The sequence below is a fragment of the Pongo pygmaeus genome, chromosome 15, assembly GCF_028885625.2.
Source record: "Pongo pygmaeus isolate AG05252 chromosome 15, NHGRI_mPonPyg2-v2.0_pri, whole genome shotgun sequence".
Taxonomy (NCBI): domain Eukaryota; kingdom Metazoa; phylum Chordata; class Mammalia; order Primates; family Hominidae; genus Pongo; species Pongo pygmaeus.
Window position 1 is genome coordinate 92,272,429 of NC_072388.2, and position 15,398 is coordinate 92,287,826.

The 15,398-nt window shown below is 46.6% G+C and overlaps 1 protein-coding gene across 5 annotated transcripts in view; it reads right to left on the reverse strand.

Moving 5' to 3' along the window:
• Window positions 1-7,871: 7,871 nt before the first annotated feature.
• BTBD7 (BTB domain containing 7) overlaps window positions 7,872-15,398 on the reverse strand; it is a 98,452-nt gene continuing 90,925 nt past the window's right edge. For all 5 annotated transcript variants that reach the window (XM_054447445.2, XM_054447444.2, XM_054447446.2 and 2 more), the window contains one exon: window positions 7,872-13,423. In XM_054447445.2, coding sequence (XP_054303420.1) covers window positions 12,608-13,423 — 816 coding nt within the window. In that variant the 3' untranslated portion in view covers window positions 7,872-12,607. The remainder of the gene's footprint in view (window positions 13,424-15,398) is intronic.

Below are 15,398 nucleotides of genomic sequence, written 5' to 3' on the forward strand. Positions count from 1 at the left end.
TTGGGAGGCTGATGCAGGAGGATTGCTTGAGCCCAGGAGTTGGAGGCTATAGAGTGCCGTGGTTGCACCAGTGAATAGCCAGCCACTCACTGCACTCCAGCCTGGGCAACAGAGTGAGACCTCATCCTTCAAAAGAAACGTAATGGTGTATTCTAACAGCTCTTCCTGCCCTGAGGTCCTGCCCTCAAAGCAGAGGGACTGGTTCACGACATTGGGTAGCTCATTATTCTGCTGTTCTGTAAAATACAGCCTGATCCGAGGTCCCCTGAGCAGAGCTCCTTCATCCCCCCGACTTCACCATACCCCCTGGGGTCTAATAATTGGGGTCTAGATGAACAGCAGAACAAAGCAATGGGCTGGGCTGTGACCAGTCACAGTGTTCAGGTACTGCTGTGTGCAGAGGGAGAGAGGGCTGGACCCCACATCCTGAGGAAAATGTGAGGTCCACCCTACACAGTAGCCATTATTTCTAAGTAAATATAAAAGCAACCCAAAAAGCCAGTATAGTGGCCCATCTTTGGCCTCCCCCCAACTCCTGCTACCTTGGATGTGGACTTATGGTCATCACCCATAGTGAGTTCAGAGGCCAGATTGCAGAGGGCAGGGTGTGGGCTACAAGAACAGGCCACAGTTGGCACTACTGTGAGGGGACAAGGAGAGGGCGCGGCTGCGGAAGGCCAGTCCAGGGAGTTGCTTGTTGAAGTTCAGAGACACTTGGGCCAACGCACATTCTTAAGGTGGAGCCATCGCTGAGAGTGGACCGCAGGTGACGTTGGAGCTGTTAGAAGATGGGATAGGATGGGACAGAAGGACCACCAGATCCAGTGGTGGGGGATGCGGGTGAGGGTGTTGGAATGAGGCCTCAAAATCGAGGGGGTTCCATCGGCAGCCTCCATTTCCCTGCGAGGTGGGAGGGGAGGAGTGAGCTGGAGCACGGCTCAGGTAAGAGGAGGTGGGGGGAGGAGTGCACTGGAGGGCAGCTTAGGTGAGAGGAGGGGGCGGAAAGTGGCCCCGAGGAGTACACCTTAAGGCTGACCCCCAGGACTCAGGCACGCCAAGCCACAGGACGCTGGGGACCACAGGTACCACGGGGGCATGGCTGTCTTCAGTCTCCCAAAGCTGAAGATGGGCACACTGTTTATGGGTTGAGTTGGGCGGGGAGGATGGGTCGCAGCTGGGCACAGTGAGACGGCTGCCACGTGTGGAAGCTGGGCCATCCTGGCAGGAGAGCAAGGAGGCCAGAGTTCCAGAGGAGGACCGGGGAGAGGCTCTGGACAGGAGGCGATCCGGCCTGAGAGCGGGCAGTGAGGTTAGGATTTCAAAGATGATGGAGACATTCTGGGGACAGGGGAGAGCTGTGCCATGGACAGGTAGCTGGAGACGGTCTAAGCAGCTACCAGGATGACACCAGGGATTGGAGGGAGAGGACGTTAGTGGGGTTGGAGCCAAAGCCTTCAGGATACGAAAGGAGCGACTGGGAGTGGCAGCTGCAAGGGTGGGAGCGGGACACTGGGCCGTGGGGGCTGGAGAGGTGCTGGGGTGTTAGAGACGTCACCCGCCGCCCTTCCTGACACAGAGTCCGTGGAAAGAGCGAGAAGGAGCCCACGTCCTGGGAGAGGGCTAAGTGGGCGAGGAGGAGCTAGGAGGGCAGCCAGGACAGGAGGCAGGAGGGGAGGGTAGGAGCACAAGGACGCTGGCACTGGGGGGCAGGGAGGACACCCTGAGCAGGGTGGGGAAACAACCGTGGGGGCGATCAGGGGACTTCTGTAGGAAGAAGGCTGGCGAATGACTCGGGAGAGCGGGATCGGCAGGCACAGGGTCACCTGACTGCAACTCTGCAAAGAGCCCAGTCCCAGCAGCCCCGGGGATGGTGGGATGTTGGGGGCACTGAGTTCTCTCGGGATCACTTACAGTTGGACTTCCCAGGGACTCCCCAGGGATTTCAGTGGCTCCATTGGAACGTGGAGAGATGGGAAGAACAATTGCTTTTAGTTCAGTCTCAGAGGGCAGGGAGGCATTTATGGTGCATCTGCTAGAACAGGGGTCCCACGGTACCGTCCATGGCCCGTTAGGATCGGCGCCACACAGCAGTAAGTGCGCGGCGAGAGTTATCGCCTGAGCTCCGCCTCCTGCTAGATCCGCGGCAGAATTAGATTCTCATACGAGAGCTCTATTGAGAACCGCGCATGCGAGGGATCTAGGTTGCGTGCTCCTTATGAGAATCCAATGCTAAAAGTAATGCGCTTGAATCATCCCGAAATCACCCCCCCAATCCCTGTCCGTGGAAAAATTGTCTTCCATGAAACCGGTCCCTGGTGCCAAAAGGGTTGGCAACGGCTGTACCAGAAGATTCCAGAGATGGAGGATATTTGTAGAGCTAGCTAGATGAAGGGCGAGGAATTCCAGGAGAGTACAGGCGTCAACAGGTGCCCACAGGACCCCGCAGCAGCCCTCCAAGGTGGGTATTGAGGAGGCATTTCTTCACCTGAGCCTGAGGATGAGAACTTTTGTACAGGGTGACTTGAGGATCGCGAGTCAGACATGGAAAGTTCGCGACCAGCGCTCAAGAAGCGCACTCGCATCATCTCCAGCTTAAGGATGAGGAGACTCAGTTAGGCGCTTTGCCCCAGCTTCCATAGCCAGGAAGTGGCAGAGGCAGGCCCAGCCCTGGCCCTGCCCTGCCCTGCAGGCACCCCGAGGATCCCCCAGCCCAGGCAGGCCTTCCTCCTGCCTTCCTCCCTCCTCCTAGGCAGGCTTTCCTGGCTCTGCCTCCTCACCCTCTCTGAAGATCCCCCACAGGCCAGCAGCGGGCACAGGAACAGTCCCCAAAGCTTGGAGACAAGGCATGACAGCCCAGAATCCAAGGCTCTGCGAGATGAGGCTCAAAGCACCAGCGAGCTCTCCGAGGGGCACAGCTTAGTCCCAGGCCGGGGGAAAGGCACGGGGCTGGCACTGGAGGAAATGGACGTGGTTGTATGGAACTGGTGAGCTCTGGGTTTCAGAGACAGAATAAAAAAGGGTCCGCGGGCAAGAGGCTTGGAGACAGATGGACCTGTTGGGTGGGCCATGGAGCTAAACTCCAGACTGGGGTGACGCCCGTGAGAAACCCCAAGACCGTGAGTGCCATGTATAAAGCCAGGTGTGGAGCAAGGACAGTTAGCTGACCACAGGGAGCGTGGAAACACATGACTCGCTTCCACACTTTCTGTGCGAGGACAGCCTTGAACAAGCATAGCAAAAGCAGGCGAGCACGGGCGGAAGGAGCCGGGAGGCCCTGAGGGCGTGGCCTGGAAACTATTCACAGCACACTGCAGGCAATCTATGCAGGACGACCGAGAGAGAGACAGGGGCCCCAACGCCAGAAACGACCATATGTCTCAATTCATTTGCTTTTGTACTTTTAGGTGGGGGATGGTAGATTCTGGAAACTATGGACTGGTGGTGACCTGACAGGTGTCCCCTAGAGGCTTCTAAAACCAACTAGCAGCTACTGTGGAATGATTTCTGAACCCCCGGAGAGAGGAGCTGCAAGTAGAAAGTGAGGAGTCCTTAAGAACAAATGATGCGACCCAAATGCCCATCAACAGTAGACTGGATAGGGAAAATGTGAAACATGTACACCATGGAATACTATGCAGCCATAAAAAGGATGAGTTCATGTTCATTGCAGGGACATGGATGAAGCTGGAAACCATCATTCTCAGCAAACTTAGGAACAGAAAACCAAACACTGCTTGTTCTCACTCATAAGTGGGAGTTGAACAATGAGAACACATGGACACAGGAAGGGGAACGTCACACACCGGGGCCTGTCAGAGGGTGGGGGGTTAGGGGAAGGATAGCATTAGGAGAAATACCTAATGTAGGTGACAGGTTGATGGGTGCAGCAAACCACCATGGCACATGTATACCTATGTAACAAACCTATACGTTCTGCACATGTAACCCAAAACTTCAAGTATTAAAAAAAAAGAACAAATGATGCAGAGCTGACCTCCTTCTCCTGTTGATAAGTCAACCAGCTTCCCAGGGGACGAGGGAAGCTTATGTATGTGACAAGGTCCTCATGACTGGCCCACAAGATGACAGTAATGATGACCCCACCCAGCTTCCAGAGACAGCTCGGTCGGGTCTCCTCACTCCTCAAACGCCTTCAGTTTCCCTCCTCTCCAGCACTAAGCTACTCAAAAAGGCTGTCTACACAGATCACCTCCACCTTCTCACCTCCCACTCAGACTCGCACCTGCCCCACCTGGCTTCTCTCTCCAGCTGCCACCAAACTGCTCTTCCAAACACCTTCACCTTGAGGCTGACCCAACCCGCCTTAGGGGCCTGATCTTCCAAAATCTCGGAACAGCAGCCACAGGGTTAACTTTTGGATAGTGGTGAAATTGAGCCTTAATCTCTTACCTTTAATTAACTTGAAAAAGTAATACCTGCATATCATTTAAACACTCAACCAGAACAAAAAGGATGCCATTAATTGGCAGTTGCATGTATTGTCAATGCCCCTCTCCAGAGGGAGTCCTGTGCACATTTTTGCAGATTTTTTTTTTTTTTTTTGAGACTGAGTCTCTACTACCCAGGCTGGAGTGCAGTGGTGCAGTCTCGGCTCACTGCAATCTCTGCCTCCTGGGTTCAAGCGATTCTCGTGCCTCAGCCTCCGGAGTTGCTGGGATCACAGGCCTCTGCCACCATAGCCAGCTAATTTTTGTATTTTTAGTAGAGATGGGTTTTCGCCATGTTGGCCAGGCTGGTCTCGAACTCCTGGCCTCAAATGATCCATCTGCCTTGGCCTCCCAAAGTGCTGGGATTACAGGCGTGAGCCACTGCGCCTGGCTGCGGAAATGTTTATGTATTTGCATTCATTCCTTTTTTTTTGTCTTCTCTCCAAATGGGAGCATATGGATGCATTATTTTGTATACTGCTTCTTTTACTTCATTTATTCTAAAGATCACATTCCCTTTTTTCTCAAGTTGTCCCAGCCTGGTCTTCTGTGCAGCACACTGCTGGTTTTCTTTCTGCCTGCTAGGCTGCCCTTGGCCAGCAACTCCCTCCAGCTGGCTCGGAAAGGTTGGAGTCCCCCAAGTTCATCATCCAAGTACTCTTTCATCTTCCTTTAAAACTTTCCCCTAATCACGCCATCTACTCCTAAGGCTGTAAGTGCCACCCATATACGTGGACAACCCCCACACAGCCTCCAGCTAGAATCCTTTCCTCTGACTCCCAGCTGACACCTAGTTGCCACCTAGTAGTTGGCTGCCTGGCAATCATTCCCAAGTCAACATGACCAACACTAACGCCATCTTCCCCCCAGATCTGGCTCCCTGTCCTTTCCCACACTGAACAAGCACCTAGTCATGCAGACAGGGCACCGTCAGCAGATTCCGAATCTGTTCCCTTTGTTGGCTGCTTGCAGCTCTCCCCTGGACGGCTACGCCAGCCTCCTTTCTGGACCTCTCAATCTACTCCTGCTTCTTTTCAACCACTTCCCATACAATAGCCAGAGTGATCTGGAACATGCAAATCTGGTGAACCACGCCCCAGCATACGATGCCCTAGTAGCTTTTGAGTTGCCATTATAGCCAATTTCAGAAGCCTCACCCTGCCCTAGGAGGGTCCCACACCCGCTCTCACTCCCCTGCGCTCTGTCCAGGCTCAGTCTCTCCATGGAGCCCTCCCTCCCCACTCCTCGCCCTGTTGCTCTGTCTCTTCCTTCACCTGCACCTTCAAGGTCACTCCCATACGAAGCCTTCCCACCCCTGGGACCAGTTAGACATCGAGCCTTACCTGTGTAGTTCTTCAATGTCTTTTCTTCTTGGAAACTCAAAAATGTTTTGAGTGGGACTGTGACTGTTTTGTTCATGATTCTGCTGTCTCAGCATCTAGTGATGTTCGGAAAAACGGACTGGATGAACAAATGATTGCCATCCTTGAATCTGCTTCCACCTGTTGCACGTTAGATTCCCCCCTGCCTGGACCACCGGACTTCCTGGTGTGCAGAACAACACAATGGCTGAGGACTCGGGTTCTGGAGCCAGGCTGCCCGGGTTTGAGCCCAAGTTCTGCCAACTTTCTAGCTGTGTGACCTTGGACAAGGTGCTCAGTATCTCCGGGCTTGTTTTTCTCTTTTGTAAAATGGCACAAATAATAGTACTTAATTCACAGAGGATCAAAGGAGAGTTCCTAACTCAATTAGGGGATTAGAAAAAATCACATTAAGTGTTCAGTGCTGCTTCCAGCATTTCTCCTCCTGTTCATTCATTCTTGGTCCATTTCAAGCTGGTCTTCCCCTTAGCTGTGATAACTGCCCGTATTTTTTGTTTGTTTTGAGATGGAGTCTCGCTCTGTTGCCAGGCTGGAGTGCAATGGCGTGATCTCGGCTCACTGCAACCTCCGCCTCCCAGGTGCAAGCAATTCTCCTGCCTCAGCCTCCCGAGTAGCTGGGACTACAGGCACGCACCACCACGCCCAGCTAATTTTTCTATTTTTAGTAGAGATGGGGTTTCACCATGTTGGTCTCAATCTCCCGACCACATGATCCACCTGCCTCAGCCTCCCAAAGTGCTGGGATTACAGGCTCGAGCCACCGCACCTGGCCTTATTTTGTTTTTAGGACAAAGTCATTTCCAACTAGAGGTGAGTTTCTGAGACTGGGGATCCTGTCTGTTTGGTCTGCTGCTCCATATTCCCAGACTCTGGGAGGAGTGGACTTAAGAAATATTCCCTAATGGATTGAGGAGAGGTAAAGCCTAAAGTGGCTCAGGAAGCTAGCCCGAGTTCATTTTTCCAGGAATAATCCACAAGTACAGAAATGAACGTTGATTTATTCAATTTTCTTGTTTAGATTTAAGAAGCTCACCCACAGAAACCTTAGATTTTATCTTTATACCCTTCTGTTAAACCTAAGATGGTTACAAACTATAAAGCGATAACTTGTTAGTGAGGCATGAAGAGTGAGATGCTAGGACAGAATTTAGCACTGAAATGATAAAAAAACATTTTAAAGAGCTCACTGGTTGCAGTGGCTCATGCCTGTAATCCCAACACTTAGGGAGGCTGAGGTGGGAGCATCACTTGAGCCCAGGAGTTTGAGACCATCCTAGGCAACGTAGTGAGATCCTCCCCCAAGCCCGTCCCTACAAAATAATTTAAAAATTAGCCAGGCATAGTGGTGTAACACTGACCGTAGCCCCCGCTACTCGGGAGGCTGAGGTGGGAGGATCATTTGAGCCTGGGAAATTGAGGCTGTAGTGAGCCGTGATCACAACACTGCACTCCAGCCTGGGTGACAGAGCAAGACATTGTCTGAAAAATAAAAAATAATGAGAGCTCTTTTGTAGCAATTTTAAAAAATGGAAATTAGCAAACTTTCCATTTTGCTTTTTTTTTTTCCCAGAATCCTAGACTCTAGATCATGACCTCATTTCCTTTTGAAATGGGAAATGTCACTGAGCCAGGGTGAAAGCAACAGCAAAGCTCAGAATCTAGGCCAGGTCTCTGACCCTCGAAGGGCCCTGAAGAGCAGGACACATCCACGGTTCACGTGGGTGCCATGCTGAGCTTCCTGCAATCCTGAAGACCCCTGTGAAAGGAACTTTCCGCTCAAATTTGTAAAATAAAATTTCTCAGAAATGTCTCAATGAAATAATAGAAAATAATGAACTTGATGATTCAGAATAAAATGTGATTTCCAAGAAAATGACGATGATGATGATGATGATAAAATGCCTCTGAATGATTGAAATCCTAGAAACAGAGAAAATCAACCTAGAAAACCTCCCAATTCTACTCTCCAGGGGTGCAATGCCTTCTATAACTGAAGACTATATGCTCCACTGCTAAAACAGACTGTATCCAACTCAGCAGATTCTATACAAGCCATTTATTTGAAATGCCAACTATATGTAGGATAAAGTCAGTGTTACATGCTTATCAGTAACAGTAGAAAAATAGAAGCAGTGAAAACCTCTGTACAACTGTAATGGTACTCAAAAGAGAAATGTATCGTTTTACAATGCTTCACACAGACGAATTCAAGTTTGGAGGTACCTAAATAAAAATACTATATATTTCTTTAAAAATCACTATGTACAATTGAAGCGTAAACAAGTTTTACAAAGTACTGGTTATGCAGGTTGTAGAAAACACTTGCATAGGACATGAAATCGGTTTAAGAAAAATTTCTGAGCCTTTAGCATTGAAGGCACTTGACTTTATACCAGTAACAGCACAACCACAAGAAATGCAGTGTTGTAGATGATTTTCCACCTCTCTGAAGTACAGATGTGGTGCATACACAGCAAGGAGAGTTCAGGAACCTTTCTCTCTCAGCCACCCCATCGAAGAGCAGGACTTGGTACCGCCTGCCCATGTAACCCAGATACACAGTTACGTGTAGGTACAGATGATGAAGCTTCCAGAGCTTATCTGACCTCTTAGACAGAACTCACATAAACACACAAATACAAAAGGTTATTTTCAAGACACACACTTGCAAGTAATCTTTCTATAGAAACGGCCACAGCATTATAATATTCAAAATATGGAAGATTGACAGTCTGAGGATTTTCTAGAGGAAAAAAAAAATCAAAGGACTTGCCAAAAGGATAACTACGTAACAGATATGACAATCTACAGGACAAAAAGACAACATGTCACCAAATATTGTTCATACAACAGCGTTAATGGAAAACAGTAAAACACCTTTTAGCAGTGTGCATGTTAAGTCTTTTAGTAAGATTATCTGTAATGAGGTTTGAAAGTAAATCACTTAGTAGACAAAGTAAACCACCACAGAACCAGGAATAGCACCCATCACTGCTGCTTTAATAGTCACTCCAGAAAGCTGAAAGTCAACCGAAAAATGAAAAAAAGTCAAAGAAGCATTTCCCTTTGAATTCAGTCCTAAAAATATGAATGCCTTGTAATTAATTTCAAAATAAGTATCTTACAAGTGTTTCATGAAACATTGTTTTCCTAAAAGGCAAATTCAACATTATGAAAATATATATTTTGCCGGGTAGTTACTGAGAAATGTCAATCCTTTCAACTCTAGAGAATGATGCATGGAGGTCAGCTTTGAGCCCCACTGCCGCTGGCGCGTGTTTCCAATTTACCTTCTGCATCGGCACCTTAATGCAGATGTACAAGGACTAAGCTCATTGCTAGGATGGCAACAACAAACCAAAACAAAAATCCAATGAAGGATGGCAGGTATAATAAAAAGTTTCTGAGGAAGCAAAAACAAGAATTAGTTAAGGCTTCATAAAGAATTCTATAAGAAGACTGAAATGTCAATAATTCACTGAAAAGCCTCAAAGCCTAACGGGTTATTGCAGTGTCAGGCTAGCTGAGGTCTAGGGACATGTTCCCAGAAATAAAGCTAAAGGGGGCATGTGAGAACGGGCGTGGAAAACTTAAACAACTATGTTTCAAATACTTTTTGCCTTTCATGCTGCTGTTTTTATCCTTAGGAGCCACGGGTGACTCTGAATTTAAGTTATTCATCAAAATCACAAAACTAAAACAATAACATAAGAAAAAAACCAACAGCATCTTTAAGAAACTTGAACGTCCTCTCGGCTCTAGTGTGTAAACGGTAGTTCTCTAACCTCAATGCACAGCGGGCACTGGAAGCGGCGATTGTCCAAACGGCCTGATTGTCCACGATCTCAAAAGGAGATCTGGTATTTTTATGATTTGGTTCTCATTAAATTCCTATACCAAGTAAAATGCCAGTTCCCATGGCCTAAATTTTATTTTATACATATATATGCTTTTTTTTTCTGAGAGCACCCTTACTCAGACTTCACATTTATCTTAGTACAGCATTAAAAAAGATTTAATAGATGGGTTCAAAAGCCAGAGGCACGTAGCTCTTCAACCTACCCTAGTAACCATACTTCACAAGATACATTAAAAGTCCACTAACACCTAACCTAACGCACACAAAACCCACGCCTGTTTACCTTCTGCAAGTCACATTGGTCCACAATCCCACAGATTAAAGCAAGTTTTCCCTTTATAAGCAAAGTTTTAGCCAGGTAAGCTACTGTATGATTAAAAGCAAACTTTATAAACTAAATAATCTTAGGAATAGTGGCCACTTACTTTTATATTTCAGGAATATGAGAGAATAGTTCATGAATTTTCAGAAAAATGAATGTGTGGGATCAACAGCTCTGGTCTAATATTGGGGTGGGGAAGGGTCAGGGATGAGAGTTTTTCTCCCTATCCAAATTAGGTCTGTTGAGTCTTACTTGCAGTACCGGCGCAGTACATGAACATGTCAACATACATATGTGGCAGAAACACACATCAAGGAACATGACGGCATTCGCTTTTTTTTCTGAAGACAGACAGAGACTGGGCTTCAAAAGACACTGTCTTCTATTATGAGTCAAACTTCTTACAAATGAGAACAGAGGCCTATGCTTTTCTCTTTAAAAAAGGAGCCTCAAATGCGATGCACAGCCGACCTGCAGATTAGTGTTAACTCTGGGAGCTCAGGAGCTTGCACCACCACCAGCGTCACCGAGCGCACCCGCACAGCAGCTAACCAGTCAGGCAGCAGAACGAGTGGCAGCAGTTTGCCGGTGCGTGCAGACACACAACATGTTTCCCATCTTGGAGACTATCTACTGTTCGGGTTTTCTAAAATGTCAGATTATTCCTGAGTGTATATCCACAGGGTAAAGGAGGAAAAGACCGTAAGAGAAACTATAGTTCTGGGAGAAATCAGAGTTGTTGACACCCATTAGAAAACCTATTTGCTTCAAAGTGCATGTAATTCATTTATCCGGTAGCTCATAAAGGCTCCCTAGCCCTGCATAGTTTTCGAGTGAGTGTGAGTGATTCATAGTTTTATATATATACATAGAAAAGAGGATCCCAAATATCCTGCACAGGAAGGAATGCTTAGAAAGCCTCTTTTCTTCTAAGTGCTACGGCTGTGTGTTTATGTGTTTGTAAAAATACAAAGTAAATGCTCAAATAATGTTGAAGTGATTTAAAAACTCAAATACTCATATATTTACATTAGACAGTAAGAAAAAAAACAGTCCTTAGTTCACACATTGCCCTTGCAAGGGAGAGGATCCTGAAAGACCCCATGTGCTCAGTGGTTTAGTAAATGCCAAACCAGCGTCCCAGTGGAGTTCAAGTAGGACATGTAGTGTTTAACCGAAAACAATTTTTTTCCTTTTTTCTGTTGGTGAGAAAGCATTATGCATTACACAACACCAAAATTTAGACATACTTTGAAAATCGTTTAAAGAAAACGTATGTTTACAAACACCAAATAACATCCATGAGACTGAAGCCCTTTTGTTTTTTTCCCATAGAGAGCAAGACAATTAAAGGCAGCAAGCAGTCAGTTCCCCCATTGCAGCTGGAGAGTTGACGCTCAGAACCAGAAATTCCGTTAGCGTGAACTTTAAGCTACTTCTCTATTTCCACTGCTTTTTTTTTTTCTTTCTTTTTTTTTGAGACAGGGTCTCACTGTTGCCCAGGTGGGAGCACAGTGGTGCAATCTTGGCTCACTGCAGTCTCAACCTCCCAGGCTCAAGCGATCCTCCCACCTCAGCCCCCCAAGTAGCTGGGACTACAGGCGCGCGCCACCACGCCCGGCTAGAATTTTTTTTTTTTTTTTTTTTGTATTTTTTACAGAAATGGAGTTTCGCCAGTTGCCCAGGCTGGTCTTGAACTCCTGAGCTTCAGTGATCCGCCCTCCTCGGCCTTCCGAAGTGCCGATCACAGGGGTGAGTCACTGTGCTCGGTCTCCACTGCTTTCTAATTCCAAGGGATGCGATCTGTTTAGAGCCTCATCTGGTGACTCTAATCCTTATGACCAGAATGTGCAGGGATTCTAACTGCATCCACACTGTGGAAATGTAACAGCTTTAGCCTGGGCACAGAAGGCTTTTCTCCTTCCTGTTCTTTCCTGAACCAGCAAACTTCAGGACCCTGACTGGACTCCCGCTAGAGGAATGAAGCCCAGCTCCTAGGACTTATTAAAAAAAAAAAATGACATTAGATTTATGGAGGCTGAGCGGGAAGATCTCTGAACTAAAACAATTACTGAAAAGAGAGGAGCATTCTGATGTGCTGTTCTTTGGAATTTCTATAATTAAAAAATAAACACAGAACTATTTCATAAGAAAATACATCTTAGTGTGCAATCCAATGCACATGGATTGGTAGATGAAAGGTAAAATGCAAAAAAGTATGAAAATACAGTCCTTTAAATGTGGCAATAAAGTTTAACATACTGATATAAAATCAATACAGAGAAAATAAATGTACAAGTGCAAAAAAATTCCATCATTTGTAAAGAGAAATAAAAAGTGCCAGCCTGCTTGTTCTTAAAAATGCTTCCCGACATAATTGTTCAAACACAAATTAGACAGATGCAACATTTAAAACAAAAACAAAAACCTTCTTAGCATGCCATGTCTAATAAACACATATATACACAAAAACTAGAACAAAATCATGTGAAACTGAGTTATCAGCTGGCATTGATAAACTGGTCTGTAAGTTGTTGGGTTACATCATAAAATGGGATGTTTCACATCTCAGGCACAGACGACTTGGAGGTTGCTCTCAGAGGGCAGACTTTTTGTAGAGGAAGTCTGGCTTGCTTGGTGACCTCCTTCCTCTGCTTATTGAATCTTCCCTTTCCAAATCTGTATTTCTCTGAGCTCCATGGCCCAGGGACTCACTGTCTGCCAGTCTTCTACTGGATCTCTCTTCGGGAGCTTCAGAGCTACATGCAGAAAATGAAGGTCTGTTAGGAGTCAGCCCAAAAGTCAAGTCAGTTTCTACTGCAGTTCGTCCCCTGACATGGGCTGGACCGGTACTAGCATTTTCTGGGGTTGCCAAAGGAAAATCTGACCGCTGGGGAGGTTGCTCAACGACGTCCAGGTGTATCGGCTCATTCTTTTGTCTGTGTAGATGCCCGTCAGGGGAAAGTGGATATTCTCTCCTAGCTTCTTCCTGTTTTTTAGGAGATGTCTGACCAGGTAGGTAGGCTGACTTTAAGCCACTTGGTGATGCCTTATTGTGGCTGTACAAATCGGGACCAAAATATCCACCTTGCGAAGGGGAAGGGGTGTGTCTGCTGGGAGCAGGAGTAGAAGGTCTGCAAGCAGCATTTGAGAAGTCATAGAAATCCGGATATTCCTGTGGATTTTCTCTGGCGTCTGTTTTTTGCTCTAGTGTGTGTTTTTTCCGAGAAGTGTGTGTATGTCTCTGTGGAATACACGACAGATGCTGGGGAGGCCCTGGTCCTGCTTCAGAAACTGACTGGCTTAATTCTGTGTCTACAGCAAGCTCTGGAAGCCTCCTGTCCTTGAGTGACAGTGTGGACACACCCACCGCGATGTCTGGCATCAGATCATTCAGCACAGGTTGTGTTCGCTGCAGACAGAGACAAAAATGGTGGGAGGGTTAAAAAAAGGACCCATCCTCTGTAGAAATGATGTTCACTGATTTTGTTTCCCAATTATAAGAGTAACACATGCTGATTTTTTTTTTTTTTTTGAGACAGAGTCTCGCTCTGTCGCCCGGGGTGGAGTGCAGTGGTGCGATCTCAGCTTACTGTAACCTCTGCCTCCTGGGTTCAAATGATTCTCCTGCCTCAGCCTCCTGAGTAGCTGGGATTACAGGTGCCCGCCACCACGCCCAGCTAATTTTCTGTATTTTTAGTGGAGACAGGGTTTCAACGTGTTAGCCAGGGTGGTCTTGATCTCCTGACCTCGTGATCCACTCGCCTTGGCCTCCTAAAGTGCTGGGATTACAGGCATGAGCCACCGCTCTTGGCTGAATTTTTAAGAATTATAAAAATATAGAAAGCTATAAAGGCAAAAAAAATCACTCCAATCTTTTGAACAGAGATACCACTGTTAGCATTTTGAGGTCTTTCTTTTTACGCTTTTCTCCTTTGCATATATATTAACTTTAATGAAATTTAGTACATATATAATCTGTCACTAAATCTTTGAGATCACCATTTTAAATTATTATGTAACGTTCTACTGCATCAATGAACGATTACTTAATCATTCTGCTACTACTGGACATTTAGGTTGTTTACCATTTTTCATTATTATAGTCAAGACTGCAATGAACATACAAATAAATTACCTTTAAAGGGAATTTTATTTAAAATATAAAGTAGTAGAACTTTTGTAATTGTTGAACTGAGGGCCTGGGCCAACAGAATGGGAATCTAGTTTATCAAACACGACCAACCTTCGCCATTCTGGGGTGGGGGAAGCAGGGAGGGGAGGTAGAGAGGTCTAAGAAGGCAAGAAAGGCTTTCTGTGCTAACAGTGCTCCTGCAAAAATGGTGAATCTTTCTAAAACCCATCGGACTTTCTGTCACAGTGTGGCACACGCCAATCCCACAAAGTGAGGAAGGGCAAGGATTCTCTGTATGCCCAGGGAAAGCAGCATGACAGGAAGCAGAGTGACTATGGTGGGCAGACTAGGCTGATTTTCCCGAAAAAGGCTAAAACTACAAAGATTGTGCTGAAGCTTGAGTGCGCTGAGCTCAGCTGCAGATCTAAGAGGATGCTGGCTATTAAGAGATGCAAGCATGTTGAACCCAGAGAAGATAAGAAGAGAAAGGGACAATTGATCCAGTTGTAAGCATCATCTTTTGTTTCACGGTAAAGATAATAAAATCTTGAGGTTGGCCGGGCGCAGTGGCCCACGCCTGTAATCCCAGCATTTTGGGAGGCCGAGGCGGGTGGATCATGAGGGTAGGAGTTCGAGACCAGCCTAACCAACATGGTGAAAACCCGTCTCTACTAAAAATACAAAAATTAGCTGGGCATGGTGGTGCGCACCTGTAATCCCAGCTACTCAGGAGGCTGAGGCAGGAGGATTGCTTGAACCCGGGAGGCGGAGATTGCAGTGAGCCGAGATTGCACCACTGCACTCCAGCCTGGGCAACAGAGTGAGACTCTGTCTCTAAAATAAAGAAATAAAGGAATAAATAAATAAAATCTTGAGGTTATGTTAAAAAGAAAAGTTGAGAAAGGATCATAATTTGACTCAAGCTTCCAATAAGCCATATTTTAATGAAGCTTCCCTGAACTGATAGGTGAATCTTTTCTTCTAACTTGCTACCGATAGCATGTGACTGAGTAGGAAGACTTAAAAATCTTTTTTTTTTTTTTTTTTTTTTGAGACAGTCTCCCTCTCTCATCCAGGCTTCAGGGCAGTGGTTTGATCACAGCTCACTGCAGCCTCAACAGCCTCCCAGGCTCAAGTGATTGTCCCACCTCAGCCCCATGAGTAGTTGGGACTACAGGCATGTGCTACCACACTTAGCTAATTTATTTGTTTATTTGGTAGAGTCAGGGTCTCACTATGTTTCCTAGGCTGG